Raw genomic sequence first — 19,310 nt, 5'->3', positions numbered from 1 at the left:
ATCTTTAAAAACTCAACAGATAGCTGTGATCCAGGTTGTCGCACAAAACCAAGCCAGAGTGTAGGAAACGAACTGAATTAACCAAGGCTTCAGGTCATCTTTATTTCAAGTTGTGAGTAAGCTTTGATTTTGAGTCTAGAATGCAAAGGGAAGATTCAGCAGGAATCAGAGTCTACCAAAGTGTACACGTTAAATATTTTAAGAGTTTCATTGTTTGCTTTATGCATTCAACATTACAGCAGGTATTTCAGAATTAGAGCCCAAAGTCCATTCTCACACTGAGGCTGGCCCAGGAGGTCCAAACCTGTGCTCACCTGTGAAACAGCACATGCTTCATCTGGGTTCTCAAGCCGCAGCAGGGAGAATTCAATCAGGACTTTACACGCAGCTGCCACGGACTGCAACTGGTTTCTGGGTACTGGAAAAAGCACATCCTTGTACTCAGAGTAAGTTTTAAAATAGCCCAGTGTAATAAGCTCCCAATGCTGTCAATAAAGCAGGATGCTTTGCAGTGTGGGTACACACTCAATCTCTCCTGCCTCACACAGATGCAATATAAACTCAGTCTCATTACAATGTAACCCAAGAAATGTCAGCAAAGTGAGGATAATTCCTTCTGCCAGACAGGGGAATCCAGACAGATAAAGCAGTTTCCCCAGTAACATTATTTAATGCTGACAGAAGCTCTGAAGAACATGAAACAAGCTCACAATGCCCATTTTTTTTTGTTGAAATTGCTAAATTGTCAGCCAAAAAACCAGAAAATATTTTGAGTCACAATGTTTTGATCGTTAACTCCAACACAGAAATGTAACTACAGAAGCCCTGAACGGTTTGGGTTGGAAGGGACCTTAAATCTTTAAATCTCATCCTGTCCCACTCCCTGCCATGGCCAGGGGCACCTTCCACTAGATCAGGATGCTCCAAGCCCCATTCCTAACCCAGCCTTGGACATTTCCAGGGACAGCAGTGTTCTAAGTGCTGAAGGATAATCTAAAAATCCTGAACACTGATTTAAACACTTGACCAAAAATTAAATCAGGTCAATGAATAAGCAGCCAAAAAGGCAACGCTGTCCAGTAGTTGGTGGCCAAATACTCCCATCAACAAGCTTCCCTTTCCATCAGAGTTGACATTTCATGGTACAAAAGCCAGCAATGCTGGCCCTAAAGTCTGATTCAGCAAGAGGGCAAAAAAAAAAAAACCAAAAAATCAACAGTTCTGATTTACTTTTACTGCATCCACTCATTATACAGGAGCAAGAGAAGCAAAGGAACACTTACTGAGACCACACACAGTAGTGATGTAGTGTGTGGAAAGTGCAACGAAGGAGGAGTAAAAAGGCTCGTACTGCTTGTCATGGTGCAGGATCTCAGATTCACTGCAAAGGAGAAGGGGACAGAGGTCAGCCAGACCCAGCACAGCAGCAGCAGCACCCAGCACCCCAATGTGTCCAGTGACAGGGGCAAGGCAAGGTGACAGCTCTGGGAACACAACCCTCATGTCCCCACGACTGAGTCCTTCAGCAACAGCCGGATCACGGCATCAGCATCACTGCCCACACAGGAAATGTAAGGAAATATTGCACTGCCAGTGTTTCTCCTCCACAGCATCAACAGGTCAGGTTCTACCAACCACACTCCCTGCCAGAGGCTCATTAACCTTTAAGTTGTTCTAAACTCAGCTGCCCAGAGAGCCTGGACTCTGTGTTCTGCTACGCTGGCAGGGTTTGCCAGGCCTGGAGCATGGGCATTCCCTTCCCAGCATGGCACAGAGGCAACTGCAGCTTGTGCAAGTCTGCAAACCAGAGGGATCAAAGCAGGCAACTGCAGAACCACAGCACACACAGGCACAGCACCTCCACCACCGGGGAGGGATCTGGGCAGGTAAGGTAGAGTCCCTGAGGCTTCTCAGCTACACTCACTGGCCTCAGAGATCAGCCTTTTGTGGCAGAGGTGACACCTTAAAGGTGTCCCACCACACCCCACCTGCACAGACACTGAGAACACAAACTGCTCTGCCTCCACACCTACTCTTTGCTCTCATTTTTCCTGTGACAAGACTAAGGGATGTGCATACCTGCCTCATAAACAATCAGTTTACTTTCTTTCACGTTCTCATGCGGTGATGTGAACGAGCAAGCTGGAAGAACAGATTACTAGACTCAGTTTCACTCTGTCTCTCCAAACCCAGCCAGGTTTCTCCACCTCTGGGCCAGAAGTGATTGCTGGAGGGCAGGTGGGGAGCAGAGGGCAGCAGCCCAGGCACAGGCTGTACCCAGCTCCAACCACAATTTCACCATTCCCTGCTGACCTGAACAAAGCCCATTTTATGCCCAGTCACCTTCCCTTTTTGCACCCTAAGCCACGGTTTCCAGCTGTAACAGGAGGTGCAGCTAGAACAGAAACAACTCTGGAAAAGAAACATTTCTCCACAAAAACAAGCAGAAAGAAATACTTGTCAGCTTTGTAGCTTGATTTCCTAGGTCTGAGGTGTTATTTAGTCTGCCTAAAAAGCTGAAATACAAATGGAAAAATAGAAAATGAAGAGGGAGGCTTTACTGGAATATATTCAACAGTGCCACACGACCGAGTTCCAACACCTCAGGCCTCACCTCACCCTCTCCTGCCAGAACTGCTCTGGTGAGGAACAGGAACGAGCCCAGAGACTGAACATGCAAAGCAGTCTGTGCTCTCTCCTTTTCACACATTAATTTTGCTCACCTACCTCTCAGGCCCAACTCCAAGCCAGCAGCAGTAGATGTATGTAAGCATTGTTAAGAGAACAAATTAGAACAATTTGGGAATAACAGAGTACAGGAGAGGCTGACAGCTCCTAAATTACTGCATAGGTCAAGCTGTGCACCACACAGTGCCCACAGGGTATAAAGAACACAGAGGTGCAGAATCCAGCAGGAGATAGGGATTGGGCAATGGGAGGTTTGAGTTTTACTTAAACACACTGTGGATGTTACGATAATGCAAAGTGGAAAGCAGCAGTCAAGTCACCATCAATCCTTGCAAATAACCATGGACAGAAGATAACAGCACAATCTGGGATGTGCCAGAGTGTTATTCTGAGCACACAGTGAGCTTTAATAGTGACTTTGCAGCCTCTGTACTGTGCTTCATTGCTTAGAGGGGTTTTACTTCCCTGGGCAGCTCATTGCTCAGGCCGAGAGAAGTCTCGGTGTCACTGTACACGTTAACCAGCACCAAACCCCAGCCCCTGCCTCAGCTCTGCTCCCCAGTGCTGACAGCCCCAAACACAGCCTGTCCTCGGGGCAGTGGGCACAAAGCAGCCTCCTCCTGGGGAAGGCACTGCTCCAGGTGCAGTTCCCCCTGTGGAAACCCCTTCCCCAAAAACCAGAGAGACTTCACAGACCTGGAGTTCCCCTCCAGCTGCATCTTTCCAAGCCAGCATTCCATCACTTATGTCAAATAAGGGCCTAATTTCTGTCAATTCATGAAGACACCTGCTAACAGGTAACCTGATGATGCTTAAACTTATAAATGAAATATGAGAGTAGTTAAAAAGTGGAGATTATTGTCTTATTTGGAAAAGAAGAATACTGGTGATTTCACTGTCATTGCACCAAGTTTATTTCAGGGGAAATCCAGCCACTTTGGGGTTGGCTGACACCATCAAGAACTTAACAACTGCCTCCTAAAAATAACTTGAAAGCATAAAAGATTTTCTGTGAGAAATCTAAAGATAGATTATTGTTCAGCACAGAAGAGCACAGCTCCAGACACGAACAAGTTGTATTTATTCCTTTGTCATTTAGCACGCCACACCAAGGCATGAAACAAAAAACACCATCCTGCACGAGCCCAAATCCTGCCAGACCACCAGACACACAACTCCAACCCCAAGCAGTGCTGCTTGAAGGCAACAGCCTGCTGTCTCAAGTGGAAAACAGAACCAACATTGCCTCTGAAGGAGGAAACTGCCCTCTCCCAGAACTCAAGTGGATCCACTCGAGTGTCCCTGGGATACTTTGATGGAACACTCCACTAATGAACTTCGGGCACAGGGACAGCAGAGCTGCTCGGGGAAAAGCGACACTGGAATGGTCTCTAAAACAAAGAGTGGCCAAAGAACTGCCCGAACCCATCAACACAGAGGCTGCAGCTCCCGGGGAACAACTGCTCTGTGCTGCAGGCACAGAACTCCTCCAATTAACTCTGAATCTGAAGCATCCACTGCACACTCAGCCATTCTACATTAAACAAAACACCACAAGGCTTTATTTTATCACCTTCCTCAGTGCATTCTTTATTTTATGTTTCCTAACAACTTATTGTGGCCGGGGTTGTATCTCTGACTGAGCATGATGTTGTGGCCTTCACATCTCGTGTTTTAGAGAGTTGAATTAAGTAGCTGCAGTGGGTACTCTTATGCTCTGACTCCAACCTGTGTGGTTAAGACAAGGTAGATTTGATTTGGTTCTGCTTTATTTTGACTTAAAATAGGAGAAGCACTGTAGCGGTAAAGACTTAGAGGGAAGTCTGGTCCCCCAGAGCCCGGCGAGACAACACTTCCCACGGCCCAACCGGGCAAACTGTGACACGCCTGGACAAAAGCAAAACCACAAGAACAGTCCCGAAGCCTCTCGGCGGGCGCCTGTCCGAGGTGCTGCGGCCGAGCGAGCACCCTCAGCCCGTTACGGGGCCCGAGGGCATCTCCGAGAGCTCCGGCCCCGGGACAGCGGGAGGAGCCGGGGACGGAGCTCGGGGCTTTGCCCGGGCAGCCGCAGCCCCGCCGCTTGCCCTGCCGGACAGCGGGCACCGAGCCCGGCACCGGGCCCCTCACACCCAGCCGGGCCCCACCTCAGCCGCCCCTCAGCTGCTCCCGCAGTGGCACCCCCAGCGCTGCCCCAGAGCGGGCGACGCCGAGGGGCGGCAGCCCCCGCCCGCGCTCCCTCACCTCTCGATGACCGAGGCGAGCAGCTGCGGCAGCTCCTTCATGTCAAAGGCCGAGTAGGACGCGGAGAGCAGCGGCCGCACGGCCACGTCCCAGCCGGGCCCGGCCGCGGCCCCCGCGCCGCCCGCCGCCATCTTGGGCTGCGCTGGGCCGGGGGCCGCGGCGCGCACAGCGCCCCCTGCCGGCGGGGCGGCGACCGCGCAACGTCGCGCCGCCCCATTGGCCCGCGGCGGGGGCGCGTGCGCACTGCGTGAGTCAGCAACTTTGGCGCGCGGCGCGTGCGCAGCGCGGGGAAGGCGGGGCGGCGATCGCGCATGCGCTGTGCGCGCGCACCGCCCCCCGCGGCTGCCCCGGGGCAGGGAGGGCTCGGAGCGGCCCCAGAAATCATCCAAAACTCCAAAAACACCGGAATACCGAAAAAAAAAACCCGTTTCAAGAGTCCCCCAAAACGCTTAAATAAGGAAACAACTCCCCCAAGTAAATACCAAAAAAATCCCTACTTAAACAGCCAAAAGTCCCCACTTAAGTAGCTTAAAACCCACTGAAATAGCTCCATAAAACCACTTAAACACCCCCAAAATCCATCTCAGTGGTCCCCAAAAAACACCTCAATAGTCCCCCAAGACCCACTTAAATAGCCCCAAACCTCCATCTAAACAGCCCCAAAAAACCCACCTGAAGAGCCCCGCAAAATCACCTAAGTAACCCCTAAAAACCACCTAAATAGCCCCCCCCAACCCATTTAAACAGCCGCAAATGCCCACTTAAACAGCCCCCAAGCCCCTCAAATAGCCCAAGAAACACTTCAGTAGCCCAAACCCGCTCCCTGCTCCGCAGCTTTATTTTGGGATCTGAACACTGGGGGGCGCGGGGGGGACACGGCCACTCCCGGGGGACACGCGATGCCAAACTGGACCTGAACAATTCAAATCCACAGCGCTCAAAGCCGAGAGGCTCCTCCCCCTGAACCAGCCCGCCTTAACCCCAGTTCTGAACACAGAAAAAAAGCAGGAAAATTAACAAACAAATGGGAAGGAACTGATGTTTTCATAATAAATAAAGAACATGGAGAGACTTTAGGTTCAAATTCTTCCCATCGCTCTGCAGCTTCGTCAGTGGCTCCATGAGGCCGTTTCCCACTGCCAGACACGCAAATCCCAACATTTTTCCTAAATAAATCACCCAAGGTCTCTTCCTCACAGGAGCAGGAGCAACACTCCTCGCTGCCAGATGTGGGGCACAGCTGGCACAGCCAACATCCCTCCTCCCTGCCAGATGTGGGGCACAGCTGGCACAGCCAACAACCCTCCTCGCTGCCAGATGTGGGGCACAGCTGGCACCGAGGGAGAGCCCAGGATGAGCAGGACACAAATCCTCAGGATTCTCTTCACCAACATCAGGGAGACACTGATTTTGAGGCTTTAAGGGAGATTTGGGACCTTCTTTTTCAGTCAGAACAGACTACAAAAGTCTCTATTTTTCATCTCTTCCGTTCCTCCTCGCGGGAGACAGGTGGGCAGTGCAGGTTTCGTTCCTCCGGCAGCTCTTCCTCACAAATATCTTCCAGCCAAATGGAATAGAGGTGTTTGGATCCATCCCTCGGCAGGGCTGGCATCCCAGCCCGGCCCAGCTGCTCCAGGCTGGGCCTCCCTCAGCGCCAGGCCCGGTTCAGCAGCTTCACCTGGGCCAGTCTCTTGGTGATCATGGTGGCAAAGACCAGCCCGAAGAGGACGCTGCTGATCAGCACGTAGTCGTAGTCGTCCTTGAGCACGTCAAACTGCTTGGAGGGGTACACCCGCGTCTGGAAGATGTCCAGCCCGTAGGCTACAACCTGCAGGGAGGAGATCAGGAGCTGGGGAGGCAGCTTGGAGCATAAAACCCCAAATAAAACCCCATAAAACCCCAAAATGATTCCCTCAGGGTGACAGTTCCAATGGAGAGGAGCGATGGTTACGCTGTGAGCAGCTGTGTTACGGGAGTTACAGAATTCAGATCCACCCCCAAATTCCACACTGAGCCCTCTGCCCTGCTCTCACCAAGCACGTGGACTCGAGGCCAGAGGGGGCTGTGTAAATCCCCCTCATCCTGGAGATGGTCTGGTTGTAGTTGATGAACCTCTCGGCGTGGATCTGCACGTCCGGCGAGTACGGGATCAGGTTCTCCTCCCTGCAAGGCACCACGAGACATCAAACCCCAGCCAGGCAGCACACAGCAGGTGCCACCAGTGTCTCCTGATTATCAAAAGCTAACCTAAAGCAGCAGATTTGGGAGCTTTTCCCAGTGCAGATTCATTATTGCTGCAGGATGAAAATCCAATCTATCAGCTGTGTCAGGCTAAGCCAAAGTTTTACAAGTGTAACTCTAAAAAAATCCAGTTCCTCTGACTGCTCCTCCCTGAGAATACAGACACCAGGCTGGTTTAAGGACTGACCTGCTGTAATACAGACAAATGCATCCCCATCAGCATAGACTGGGAACAGAAGCACAGAATCCTTCAGGTTGGGAAAGACCTCCAAGATCATCCAGTCCAACCTCTGACCTGAAGGAACTTCCCTTCATTCCGTGCCAAGACTCCTCTGAGTCCAGGCAGGACAAGTTGCTCCTCTTCACACAAAATTCAGCCCTCTCCAGAGCCCAGAAGAGAGGTTCTCATCCTTCCCTACCTGCTCTGCTCCGTGGGGATCTCCGGGCGCCGAGGGTCCAGCAGAGCCTTGGGAAGGGACAGGATGGCCCCAGAGGGCAGCCCAACTGTGCATTAAAGGAAAAGCATCTCAAAAATCAGAGATCCCAGAACAGCTGGGGTTGGAAGGGTCTTCTGGGGATCACCCAGTCCAAACACCCTGCCCAGGCAGGGTCACCAGGTGACTCAGGAATGCATCCAGGTGTGTCTGGAATGTCTCCAGAGAGAGAGACTCCAGACGCTCCCTGGGCACCTGTGGCACTGTTCTGCCACCCTCAAGGCAAAGTTCTTCCTCATGCAGGGGTGAAACTTACTGGGTTTTAGTTTATGGCCATTGCTGCTCTGGGTACCACTGGAAAGGATCTGGCACCTCATGGCCATTCCTGACAGCCAACAGAGACACTCACACTGGTGCTTATCCCTGCACTCGCAGGAGTCCAGCACAACCCCCAGGCACGACTTCTTGGCAGCAAAGTGCATTTTGCTGGATTTCAGAGCTCCCCTTTCCCTGAGCAGGTACTCACTGAGCAGGTGGCGGCTGGTGATGCCCCGCTCGGTGATGGTGGCCTCCATGGCACTGATGGCAGAGGGGAAAATGTAGGATTGCTGGAGGACCTGGGGCAGAATGGGGCGGTCCAGGGAGCTGAAGGCTGTGGCGTTGTACTGCTCCGTGCCCTCGTAGAGCTCCAGCACCGTGAACTCGTTCCGCCGGGCCTTCGTGTTCCAGTACTGGTACTGCAACGAGGAGTTTCAGGAGTATCAGGGAAGGATCCAGGGCAATCACAGGGGGTGGTCACAAAACTGCCTCCATGTAGGTTCAGGAACTGCCCCGATGCCAGAAAGATTTTTGGTTTTTATACCTTTTCCATATATTTGCAGCTCTGTAGACTACTATTATATAGTTATACATATAGCTCATTAACTAACTGCAGCACCTTCCTACCCCTCCCTTAGATTTTAGAACAATAAGCAAACGTTGCTGGAATCTCATTTGGTCTTTGCTCTGTAGTGAGCCAAGGGCATCTCATTTTCTCCATGTATCATAGACATAATAAATGGGGAGCTAGAATCTCAGGGGGGCTTCAGTGGGGGCAGAACTGAAAGGGGGGATTAATTCATTCACTGTCCCCCCTCTAACTGGATAATTTCTGTTAAGTGTGCTAATTTGTTGAACTTACAAAATTGTCAGAATCTTGCATTCCATGTGTATTTTGCCATATTTGCACCATGAATGACCTTCATTACAGGTCATTGCTTTTTATCACTTTAATATTGTTCAGCTCGTGATTTTAGGGGTTGCCCCAAACAAGCAGCTTACCACCACCCAGTTCTCAGAGTGCACCATGTGCACAGGCCCCTTGGCCTTCTTCTGCACGGAGGAGTGGATGATCCTGCCCGTGACCCCGTCCATGAGGTAGATCCCGATGAAGGTGCGCTCGTGGTGCGTGTCCGTGCTCTCAGTCACCACGGCCAGCAGGTTGGGGTTCAGGGACTAGGGACGAAGGAGAAACAGCTGAGACACAGTGCCACAAACACCTTCCTGCTCTTCATCTGGCACTGGGCATATTGTGAACAGATTAGCATGAATCACCTCAAGAAATCAAGCTGTTATTTCCACAACATCAGACTTTGACTGACTTAATTGCTGCACGAAAACGCTTTTGAAAAGAAACCTCCAAAATGAGCGTTCTTCCACAGAGACATCAGTGCCCATAAAGAAAAACTGGCACCACAGGGCAGCTCATCCCAATGTAGCAGCAGGGAATGGTACTGGGATCTTCCCACAGGATAACCCCTCAACAAAAAGCCAACAGAGAGCTGCAGCAGCACCTTGTAGAGGACGCTGCGGTCGCCCATCACGCGGCCCTGGGAGTGCACGTGCTCGTTGGACCTCTTCCCTTTGACAGTCACAATCCTCTGCACCTCTGTGGGGATGGCCACCTCCCAGATCTCCTCTGTGCTCAGGTCCTGCAGGGAAAAAGCATGTGGGAGCTTGGATCTCGTCTTCCAAGGACACCATCTCCAGCAGCAGGATGCAGATTCCCTTGCTTTGGGATTTCCCAAGTTTCTTCGGTGCGTTTTGAGGCAGAACATTCCAGTTCTGAGCAAAGCTCCATGAACGGAAGGGAACTGAGATCTGCCATTATCCACAGGGCATTCAGGGAAGTGCAATGGGCCTTCCATACCTTTTTCAGCCTGAATCCAGAGAGTTTTCCCTGCTCAGCATCAACTAGGTAAAAATAGATGGAATGGGCTATTTCTTCTAACTGGCGAAGGACGTTTTTAGTGGCTGGGAAAGGTGTAACCTGGAAAAGAAGAATTGAAACACAGGTTAAAAACAACTGATACAGACAAAAAACCCACCCCAGAATGAACCAGAAAGATTATTTCTAATGTGTTTATCAAGATAAGCTCTATCTTACCAGAATAACCTCATAGTTTTGCATGAAATGTGGCTCAATGGCATTTTTTTCCATCTTGCTCCAAAAGGGAGAGGAATAATTAACCAGAATGTGAAGAAAACTGCCTCCAGGCAAAGCAATTTACCTTGTACTCATCATCAATCAGGAGCAGCACTTTGGCATAGTCTTGATCCATAATAGGCAGAAGCAAAGTCTGGAGAATGGGACGTTTCAGAACAGGAGGAGCTACTTGGCTTCTCTTCCCAAAGATGGGATTAAAGACATACAGAAAACTCATCTTGGTTTCCTGAAAAACAGGGCAAGTTTTGCCTCTTGGTTAAGTGAAAAAAAAAAAAAAAAAAGGTGTTTTTCTAACTGTTACTTGCTGGTGTTGACTATTCATACCCTGGGTTCAGCTACTCCATCCTGACAATATTCTATTTGGACACACACATTTGTCCAAATATTTATTCATAACAACCACAATCATACCCAGGCTTCTGTGTCTGCTTCCCTCCAGATCTTTCTCCCCTGCCATCCCCACATCAGTGACAACCAGATGATGCCCAAGAATGTGGTTTTATTGCCCTGTGCAAGGGCAGATTTCCATGCCCAGTGGAGGGGCAGGAAAGGGCCTCACCTTGTCCTTGACAAGCAGAGTGCACTGGGGAGGGTGAGGGAAATGGGCTGTTGTTCTCTGCACCATCAGCTTGAAGGAGGAGCCTGGTCTCACATTCCTGAGGTATTGCTTCCATAGGATGGTGCCAGAACTGCTCTCAATCCCAAAAAGCTGAGGAGAAACACGTGGGAAAGCCAAAGTTTAGGAAGACATCTCTCCCGTTCAAGCACGGCATCCTCCTCTGTCACATCCCAAAGAAAGCTGAGTCTTAGTCCCCTTTAAAGTCACCACAAACATCCTGTGCATCTTCCCATTATTTCTGGGTAAATAATTTCCCAAGCCTGGCTAAAAACAGGGCTGAGAATTCAGAGCTGAGATTCTTTGCTCCAGCCTAGAAACAGATTCCTGCCCTGGCCTCCTCACCTTGCCCGAGGCAGTGACCATCACCATCATTTTCTGGAGGTTGAACTCATCTCTGGCCAAATTGTCAATGTTAATCTCGTTTTTGATCTGGCTCCGGGGCTTCCTGGCATCGTAGAACATCTTCCAGAGGTGGGCAGTCCAGGCTTGCAGCAGGATGAGCTGGGACGAGAGTCGCTTCAGGAACATTCCCAGCAAACCATCTGCAAGTGGCACCCAGTGACACCAGGAGGGAAAACACACCTGTCCCACCCCAGAGCTGAAACTGTGCTGTCAGACACTGCCATGCACAAACCTGGGGAACTCCTTGCCTCCCCCTCTGCAGTAAGTTACAGTTGCCATTTCTGTGTCAGACTCTGGCATTTACCAACCTTTCCCACTCCACACTCATTCCAAAATATGCCCTGATCAACTGAAAGCAAACCTGCATGCAGAGGATTTTGTTTCTTCTCACTGTGTCCACCTACAGCTCCCCCACCTCTACAGAAATCCCTCTGCACTCAGAGGAATTAAAAATACTTAATTCTGCCCAATCAGGGTTTGTATTCCACTTCTTAAAGTAACCAAAACACCAGATTTCAACTCTGTTTCAGCCCCTGAGGAGAGCAAGCAGAGGGGACCAGTGGCACCAGGAAGCATTAGGGAGGAGCAGAGCACACTCCATGCAAGATGGGGTTACCTTGGATGGCTGCATCCAGGACAGCAAGGAAGGACAAAACAAAGCAAAAAAAAAAAAAAAAAAAAAAAAAAAAAAAGCTATTGGAAAAGAGTCTTCCAGAAAGAGTCACAGGAAACATTTAGGAGACATGGCCAAAATCCCTCCTACTGCTGCTGACTTTTTTAATGTAACAATGTAATGTATTCATGTCATCTGGATTGGATTTCCAAGGTTTAGACAGAAAAAGGTTTACTTCTGCTCATTTTAATTGGCATGCATAGAGATTTAAATTAATCTCTCAGCTTGGAGTAAAGAGAAAACAATAAACACATTTATTTAGGAAGGAAAACAAACTCACAGAGGTAATTCTGTTAAACTCACCTGCTTTTTTTCCAAATTCTCCCTCCAACTCAGCCTGTGCACCTGTCAGAGGCAGATCCACCATCTCCAAGCTCACCACCTCTGCCAGAGACTCCTCTCTGCTCCACACAACTTTTCCTGGAAAGAAATAAGAGCAGAATATTGGAAAAATCAACTTAATATTTGGGAATTGACTCACTCATTATAAGAGTATCTTTCAGTGCATCTCTGAAATGCAAATCACCTCTAAATGTCCCTAAATGAAATGCAAAACAGTGCATAAATATCTAATATAATTAAATTAATTATTTCATAAAAGACAAGTACTTCATACAACAGAAGCCACTTCTGGGAAGAAAACCTCAGAATCAGTAAAAGCAACCTGGTGCTTTAGAAGGGTTCCAGTCATTGAGTCTATTTAAAAGAAGAGATTCACAGTGTGAACTCCTGGATTCCTTTAGAGCCCCACAAAATTCACGTTGCTGAGATGGAACTTTCAACCCTTTCTGCAAATTAACATTTTTGTCATGAGGACCTTTTCTGAAAATCTTTGAGGAAGATCTACACCAGAACTTACACTCTCATCCTACAAAAAGAGTTTTGAAATCTGCAGAAACCCCCTGAAATCCAAATGCTCTGCCCACACAAAACAGGGCAGAATTGTTTGTCCAGGTGAGGGTGAAAGAGTCTCCTGTGTCCTTCAAGGGACTCAGAAGAGTTAAGTTAATTTTTTCAGCTTCCAAGGAAAGTAATGATAAAATACAATCCTTGAGGACACAGAATTTTCTCCTGGTGACTGTTACAAATGGAGGAAGCTGGTTTTGGGAGTCACCTGGCTGCTGGAGGAACATGAGCATGTGGTCTTCTGTCTGCACCAAGGCTCGATAGCCCACAGAGTCATCCTTCTTCAGGAAAACTTGGATATACAGCTGGGAAAAAAAAAAAAAAAAAAAAAAAAAAAAAAAAAAAAAAAAAAAAAAAAAAGCAAGGAAAACAGTGAGATTAATGATCACATCACCTCCTTGAAGACTGCAGAAATCAGGTGAAACCAGAGCAAAGTGATGCTGTAGTCCCTGGAATGCTTTTCCCCTTGGCTGAAGGGCTCCCATCCTGCCAAACCAGGGAAGGGGGAGCACTGCAAGGACTGAAATAACCCCTCCTTGCTCACCTGCTGTGGCTTGGCCCCTCCTTGCTCCAGGCTAAAGGTGATCGTGGTATCCAACAACCTTTGCCCAGTTTCAACCAGGTAGAGGTTTATGTTGTAGGTTTGATTGGAGCAGATTAAAGAATCCTGTAGCAATGGGCAGAAAACAAGGGTTACACCCACACCACACCATATCCTGCAGCAGAATTCCATGCCCAAAAATTGAGGCTTCAATATATTTTTAAGCTGTATTAGGTTGTACAGCTGGTGTAAGACCTCTGTCATTCTGCTCCTGAAGGTGAAGGAATAAAATGGACTGACAAGAACTTGGGAGCAAGAACACCCCATACCTGCCTCCGGGCATCCTCCAGAGTGCTGCCAGCATGGAGGCCATCGGAGCTGCCAGGTTTCTGAAAGGAGGATGAGAGGAGATGTAACATGGCTTCAGACACCAGTAAAGCAGAAAATTAGGTTTTTAAGTGTCTGACAAGTCTCAGCTTGCCTGTGATATCAGGCAGGAAAACAGCTCTGTTCTGTTCTATTCTGTTTCTGATAAAAATGAAAGTATGTTTGATAGCTCCAAGAACTGAAATCCTCTGTGGATCAGGAAAGCCAATTCCTTGTCACATGCCCACCTACCTGAAACAGGATATTCACTGAGCCAGCCACAGCCTGAGCTGGACGTACTCAAGCCTTGCTTATCACTGAAACTTATCAAATCCTCCTCTTCCTCAAGGGGCTTCCCATCCCTGGGCCTGCGAAACACCAGTGGAGCCCACCCCCAGTGCACATCCCCAGAGCTGGGCTGGTCCCAGAGGACAGGAATTGTGCTGACCAGTTCACTCCTGCATGTCAGGACAGCGGCCACCGTCTTCTCCCCGGTTGTTGCAAAACTCACCAGAGCTGCCTTGAAAAGGAAAAAAAAATAGCAAGAAATCATTAAAAAACACCCTCAAGAAACACCCAAACCCCACCAAAAAGTACTTGTGAAGTAAATAAAACCACAGTGGAATTAAAAGCAGACGAATTGTCACAACCAAATATTAAATTGTATGGTTTCCCCCAACTCAAAAATAAGAAAGACCTACTTCTCATAAAGATGGGAACAGTTGACCTGCCACAGGTTTTTGAGCCACGATACCCAGAGTTACTGAGACTTTTAAAACCTGTCAGCTGGCCCAGCAGTGTGAAGGACGTTCAGCTGCACTTGGCCCTGTCCCTGGTCTCTCTCAGGTACCTGCTGGAAGTCCCGGAGGTGGCTGAGCAGCCCCTGCTTGTACTGCAGCAGGGAGAAGTGGCTTGGGGACAGCTGCAGGAAGAACTGAGTCCGTGAGGCACTGGTCACACTGGGCTGAGTGGCCAAGATCCTGGCCTGGAAGTCATCTGCAAACTCCAGCTCCAGGGACTGCAGGGGAGACAAGCACATGTGCTGGGGGAGTCGTCCTTCACTAAGACCAACAGCTCCCTCCCCCCAGCAGCAGTCAGAGACTCCCTGAGTCAGGGGACAGAGCAGGAGCAGGCAAGGCTGAGGCTCCATTGGAGCAAAGCTCAGAAGACATCGATCCAGAAGGAAGAACAGACAAAAAGCTTTCCCATCCTTCCCTCAATTTACAGAGCATGACCCCCCATTTTCAGTCACCCCCCAGTTCACCAACAGACTGGAGAGATGTCACCATAACAGGTCAGGACCAGGTAATAATTGACATGGACTCTCAAGACATTCACAGGCTAGTTCACTTTATTAAGAAACCCATTGCTTTTTATACCCTAATTTGCTACAGGTGGATCTGACTGGTCCTTTAATTAAAACACCATCACCATGGGCTAATTAAGAAGGCACCCTGCGGCAAACTCACGGGCAATACAGCTCATTACAAAACACCAGGTGCAGATTGTTTAGAATTCCTTCTCTCCAGCTCCCTAATGTTCCCCAGGCTGATTCTGGGAAAACTGATCCAGCTTTCTCACTCTCTGACCAGGCTGTCACCACAGGGAACCAGTTCCAACTGGAACCAGACCAGTGAGGCAAGGAATGACAGGAATGCTCCTGCAGCAGTGCTCACCTGCAGGGGGATGTGCCTCATGTCCTGCTCCGAGTCCAGGGCGCAGACGTGCAGCGAGCGCGCGGCCGCGTCCACACACACCAGCACGGCCTCGCCCACCACGGCACAGGAGCCCTGCAGGGCCCCCAGCCACGGGGCTGCCACCCTCACCTGCAGAGAGACACAGCCATGGCTCAGCAGCACACAGCCTGCACAGCACCCATGTGCACACAACAGCAAGTTAAGTCAGTTATTTTTAGCCACAACTGAGAAAAGCTGCCCGTCAGCCTGAGGGTTATGGGAGAATCTTGACTAACAGCTGCCAGTCTAGTTCAGTTTGGCTTTCAGGGCATTCAGCCATGAAATCCCTGGTGTGGGGGCAATGCCTCAGGGAAAGGGAGGGCTCCCCGTGGCACAACAATCGATTTCTCTGCCCGCCACACCACAGGGTTGGAAGCGCATTTGTTCACATCATATCCAGCATTTTGGCTCCACTACCTGTCTTGTGATTTCTCCATCTTCTACGTTGAATGTCAGCACATTCAGGTGGCTCTGGGGAACGATGCCAACCACGTGGATCACTCCAGTGCCACGGGAATACAGCAGCTCGTACTGAGTGCTCTCACTGCAGGACAGGCAGCAACCATGAAGCATCATCCTCTCACACTGCAGCTTGCAGAAGCACAAGGCAGGTGCAGCCCCCTTCCCTCTGCCCCATGCCAGGGGCTCACACCTCTCCCTAGAGATATTCTCACCTTTCTGGCAGGTGTTCCACCCACTTCTGGTGCCCGTTGGATAGGTAGTGCAGAGACAGGGCCGCCTTCTTCAGCACTGCCACGTACTTCACTGCCTCGGGGAGCCCCACCAGGGCAGCCCCCTGGAAACTGAGCACAGGCACCAGCAATTAGGGAATTCTTTTCCTATTTTACCCTGGGGAAGGGGCTGGAGCACCAGGAGAGGCTGAGGGAGCTGGGAAAGGAGCTCAGCCTGGAGAAAAGGAGGCTCAGGAGGGACCTTCTGGCTCTGCACAGGAGGGGACAACTGGGGGGTTCGGGCTCTGCTCCCAGGGAACAGGGACAGGAGGAGAGGGAACGGCCTCAGGCTGGGCCAGGGAAGGGTCAGCTTGGACATCAGGAGGAATTTCCCCATGGAAAGGGTGCTCAGGCCTTGGCAGGGGCTGCCCAGGGAGGTCTGGAGTCCCCATCCCTGGAGGTGTCCTGGACATGGCGCTCTGGGCTGGGGAAAAAGTGGGGATTGGTCACAGGTTGAACTGGATGGTCTGGGAGGGCTTTTCCAACCTCAGTGACTCTGGGATTCTCCACAAGGTTGAGGCATTCAGAAAAAAATCACCCAAAATTTGTTTTGGAACCTGTACATCTGACTGATCTTTCCCTACAATGCCAGCCCAGACTGAGTCCATGACCCATTTCTTCCCTCCCAGACCAGCCCTACAAGGAGAACCAACCTGTGCAGACAGGAAATCCCACCTGCCAGTGTCCAGGGAGGTCTCCCAGTTCAAGCCCCCGATGTTGGTCTCCCAGGAACGCAGAATCCGCCCAGCACTGGACACGGTGATGGCATCTGGAGAGGAGGGGAGGGGACAAGCACAGCGCTGGCACCCAGCACAGGCCAGCAAAGGGATGGGCTCTGCAAGTCCTGCCTGTGCTCCAAGGCTGGCTCCACACTCCAGGAGCCCTGACAGCCCTGGCACGTGCCCCTGTGAGAAACAGCTGCTCACTTTTCAGAAATTTAGAAAGGTTTATTAAACCCTATCAAAAATACTACAGAAGACTGAATAGAGAAAATGTTACAGCGCTGGGAGCAGAGGATTTTTCCCACCACTTGCTCACCCACACAGTGGAGGTTTCACCTTTTAACCCTTTAGCCCCCCCAAAGTTCTGTCCATCGACTCCTCCTTCACTGTCCAGAGGTGGAGGTCACTTCCTCAGATCCTGACTGGAGGTCAGCAGTCACCATAGTGACAAGCTGACCCTCCCAAACATCCCAAACCCGCTGTCCCTTGATAACAACTCAGGGGGTAAAACATAAAGAAATATAACTATAAACCTATAACTATATAAATATATACAAAAAAAATAGATTTCTATATATAAATATAAAAATTTTAAATACATAAATATATATTTTAATATATTTTTATATATAAACATATATAAATTTATATATAAATATATCTTTTATATAGATAAATAAATATATTAAAAATATAAAAAATAAATATATAAGTACATATAAAGATGTATATTTACACATATAACTATAGTTAAATATATTATAGTTATATATTAATAAAATATTAATATATTAGCATTACATAATACGATATATTATTATAATATAGGATTTAATATATTCTTATGTATTATAATGATATAATAATATATTATAATAAAATATAATTATTAAATATATAATATAATATAAATAATATTAAAGTTATAAAATACAATAAAATTACAACGAAATAAAAATTATAAAAATATAATATATAGTTATAATATATATTTATAACTATATATAGTTATAGCATTTATGTTTACAGCTATATTTAACTATATATTATATTAAATATATAATATACAGTTATCTATAACTGTAAATGTAACTCTAAAACATAAGTAGCTAGAAATCGATCACTCTCCTAACTCAGACCCACGGTACCGGTCTGTTACCGGCGGAGTGAACGGCGGCGTTGCTGCGCTGCCCCAGCCCTTACCCTGCCCGTGGGTCAGCACGGCATCCACGGCTCCCTCGGGCGTGCCCCTGTCCACGTGGCGCCACACTGCGAGAGAGAGCAGGGAGAGTCCGTGCCCGCACGGCATTCCTGGGCTCCCGACAGCCTTCAGCCCCGCGCCGCTCCTGAGAAATCATGGGACTGCCTCTGCAGAGGTTCAGATGAATCCTGTACGTGCTAGGCTGCCAAGTGCTGCACTGATCGCTTTTAAGCAGTGCTGTATTCATCTTTTTCTAAGCAGTGCGGTAAATGTCGCTTTTAGGCCAAAGCATAATATGTGATGTAAGATACTATTTGTAGATAGTGCAAGAAATGGGAAAGATAATCAAGAAATTCTTCGCATTATCCTGTTTGGATAGAGATAACAGCAACAAGACACCAAGATCCCAAGAAAAAAATTACTGCCTCCTTGTCGAGAACGCTCAGACCTCGAGGACCCAAGAAAATTGATTTCTGAGATGAGGGGGGAAAGCTAAAATTAAGCAGAAACACCCTGGTTTGAAAAGAAATGTTTGAATTATGGATGGAATATATGAATATGCAACAAGCTATTGCTTTTAAGGGGTAATCCTTTGTTAGCAAGGTGTGCTTTGTTAGCAAGGTGTGCTTTGTGGCAGAGGTGTGCTTTGTGGCAAGAGCGCCCGGACGTCCGCAATTCTTTGCTTTTCGTTGTCTCTTGTTATGCTAATTTTTATTACTATTTTCGTTACTATTAAACTCCAAAAATTTTAACACAAGCGAACGGCGCTTTTCAGGCCGCTCCCAGAGCCAGCCCTCAGGCAGGGCTCTGACCCGGCGGCCGAGCCCCGGAGCAGCGTTAACCTTTCCGGAGAAGCAGCGGCACCCCCGCACGACCCTCGGCCCGAGGCGGCCGCACTCACGGATTTCGCCGCTCCGGGAGTTCAGGGCGGCCACCACGTTCTCCTCGGTAGCCACGACGAGCTTCTTGGAGCCCTGCGAGGCCTCCAGGGAGGCGAACTTGAGCTTCCCCACGTACTGCTGCCTCCTGCGAGAGGGAACGGGAGTGCCGCCGAAATGGGACCGGGCCGGGAGCGGCGCGGCGGGCGCGGGGCCTGTCCGCGGGAGAGGGGACCCAACCCGGTGAGACCCCGGCGCTCACCAGTCGAACTTGCCCACTTGGTCCTCGTAGACGGCGGCGGCCAAAGGCAGCAGCACCAAGAGCGGCAGCAGCGCCCGCGTTCCCGCCGCCATGACAGCGGCCCCGGCGCCCGGGGGGCCTTCTGCGCCGCGGGACCGCCCGCGCCGCCGCCTGCGCGGGGAAAGGGCGTCAGCACCGCGGGGAG

At 49.4% G+C, this 19,310-nt stretch overlaps 2 protein-coding genes across 5 annotated transcripts in view; both read right to left on the bottom strand.

Annotated features, from left to right (window-relative positions):
• The window catches only part of UBR4 (ubiquitin protein ligase E3 component n-recognin 4), an 81,517-nt gene extending 76,448 nt beyond the window's left edge, over positions 1 to 5,069 (bottom strand). For all 4 annotated transcript variants that reach the window (XM_053963063.1, XM_053963065.1, XM_053963066.1 and 1 more), the window contains exons 1-3: positions 4,930 to 5,069; positions 1,284 to 1,381; positions 315 to 418 (exon numbers count right to left, since the gene is read on the bottom strand). In XM_053963063.1, the coding sequence (XP_053819038.1) occupies positions 315 to 418; positions 1,284 to 1,381; positions 4,930 to 5,060 (333 nt within the window). In that variant the 5' untranslated portion in view covers positions 5,061 to 5,069. The remainder of the gene's footprint in view (positions 1 to 314; positions 419 to 1,283; positions 1,382 to 4,929) is intronic.
• A 680-nt stretch (positions 5,070 to 5,749) lies between these two features.
• Positions 5,750 to 19,258, bottom strand: EMC1 (ER membrane protein complex subunit 1). The gene is made up of 23 exons (XM_053962865.1): positions 19,127 to 19,258; positions 18,888 to 19,012; positions 17,989 to 18,054; positions 16,739 to 16,832; positions 16,007 to 16,135; positions 15,750 to 15,876; positions 15,273 to 15,422; positions 14,447 to 14,614; positions 14,045 to 14,116; positions 13,560 to 13,619; positions 13,234 to 13,356; positions 12,898 to 12,994; positions 12,087 to 12,203; positions 11,051 to 11,250; positions 10,649 to 10,798; positions 10,154 to 10,315; positions 9,793 to 9,912; positions 9,437 to 9,574; positions 8,925 to 9,098; positions 8,131 to 8,341; positions 7,590 to 7,674; positions 6,963 to 7,092; positions 5,750 to 6,757 (listed from the first exon to the last, which is right to left on the bottom strand). Exons 1-23 carry the CDS (start codon positions 19,216 to 19,218, stop codon positions 6,578 to 6,580), a joined length of 2,970 nt encoding a protein of 989 aa, XP_053818840.1. The 5' UTR covers positions 19,219 to 19,258; the 3' UTR covers positions 5,750 to 6,577.
• Between the last annotated feature and the right edge of the window lie 52 nt (positions 19,259 to 19,310).

This window comes from Vidua chalybeata, chromosome 22, assembly GCF_026979565.1.
Source record: "Vidua chalybeata isolate OUT-0048 chromosome 22, bVidCha1 merged haplotype, whole genome shotgun sequence".
In the NCBI taxonomy this organism is placed as follows: domain Eukaryota; kingdom Metazoa; phylum Chordata; class Aves; order Passeriformes; family Viduidae; genus Vidua; species Vidua chalybeata.
Note: the sequence above shows the minus strand (reverse complement) of the source record. Positions and strands in the feature narration are given on the sequence as shown.

Coding starts and splice junctions, on each gene's coding strand:
- EMC1 (XM_053962865.1), bottom strand. CDS start 19,218: ATGGCGGCGGGAACGCGGGCGCTGCTGCCGCTCTTGGTGCTGCTGCCT. Junction 10,799..11,050: donor TGGTCACTGCCTCGGGCAAG/GTGAGGAGGCCA, acceptor GTTTCTCCTCAG/CTTTTTGGGATTGAGAGCAG. Junction 9,575..9,792: donor CTGGATTCAGGCTGAAAAAG/GTATGGAAGGCC, acceptor TTTTCCCTGCAG/GACCTGAGCACAGAGGAGAT.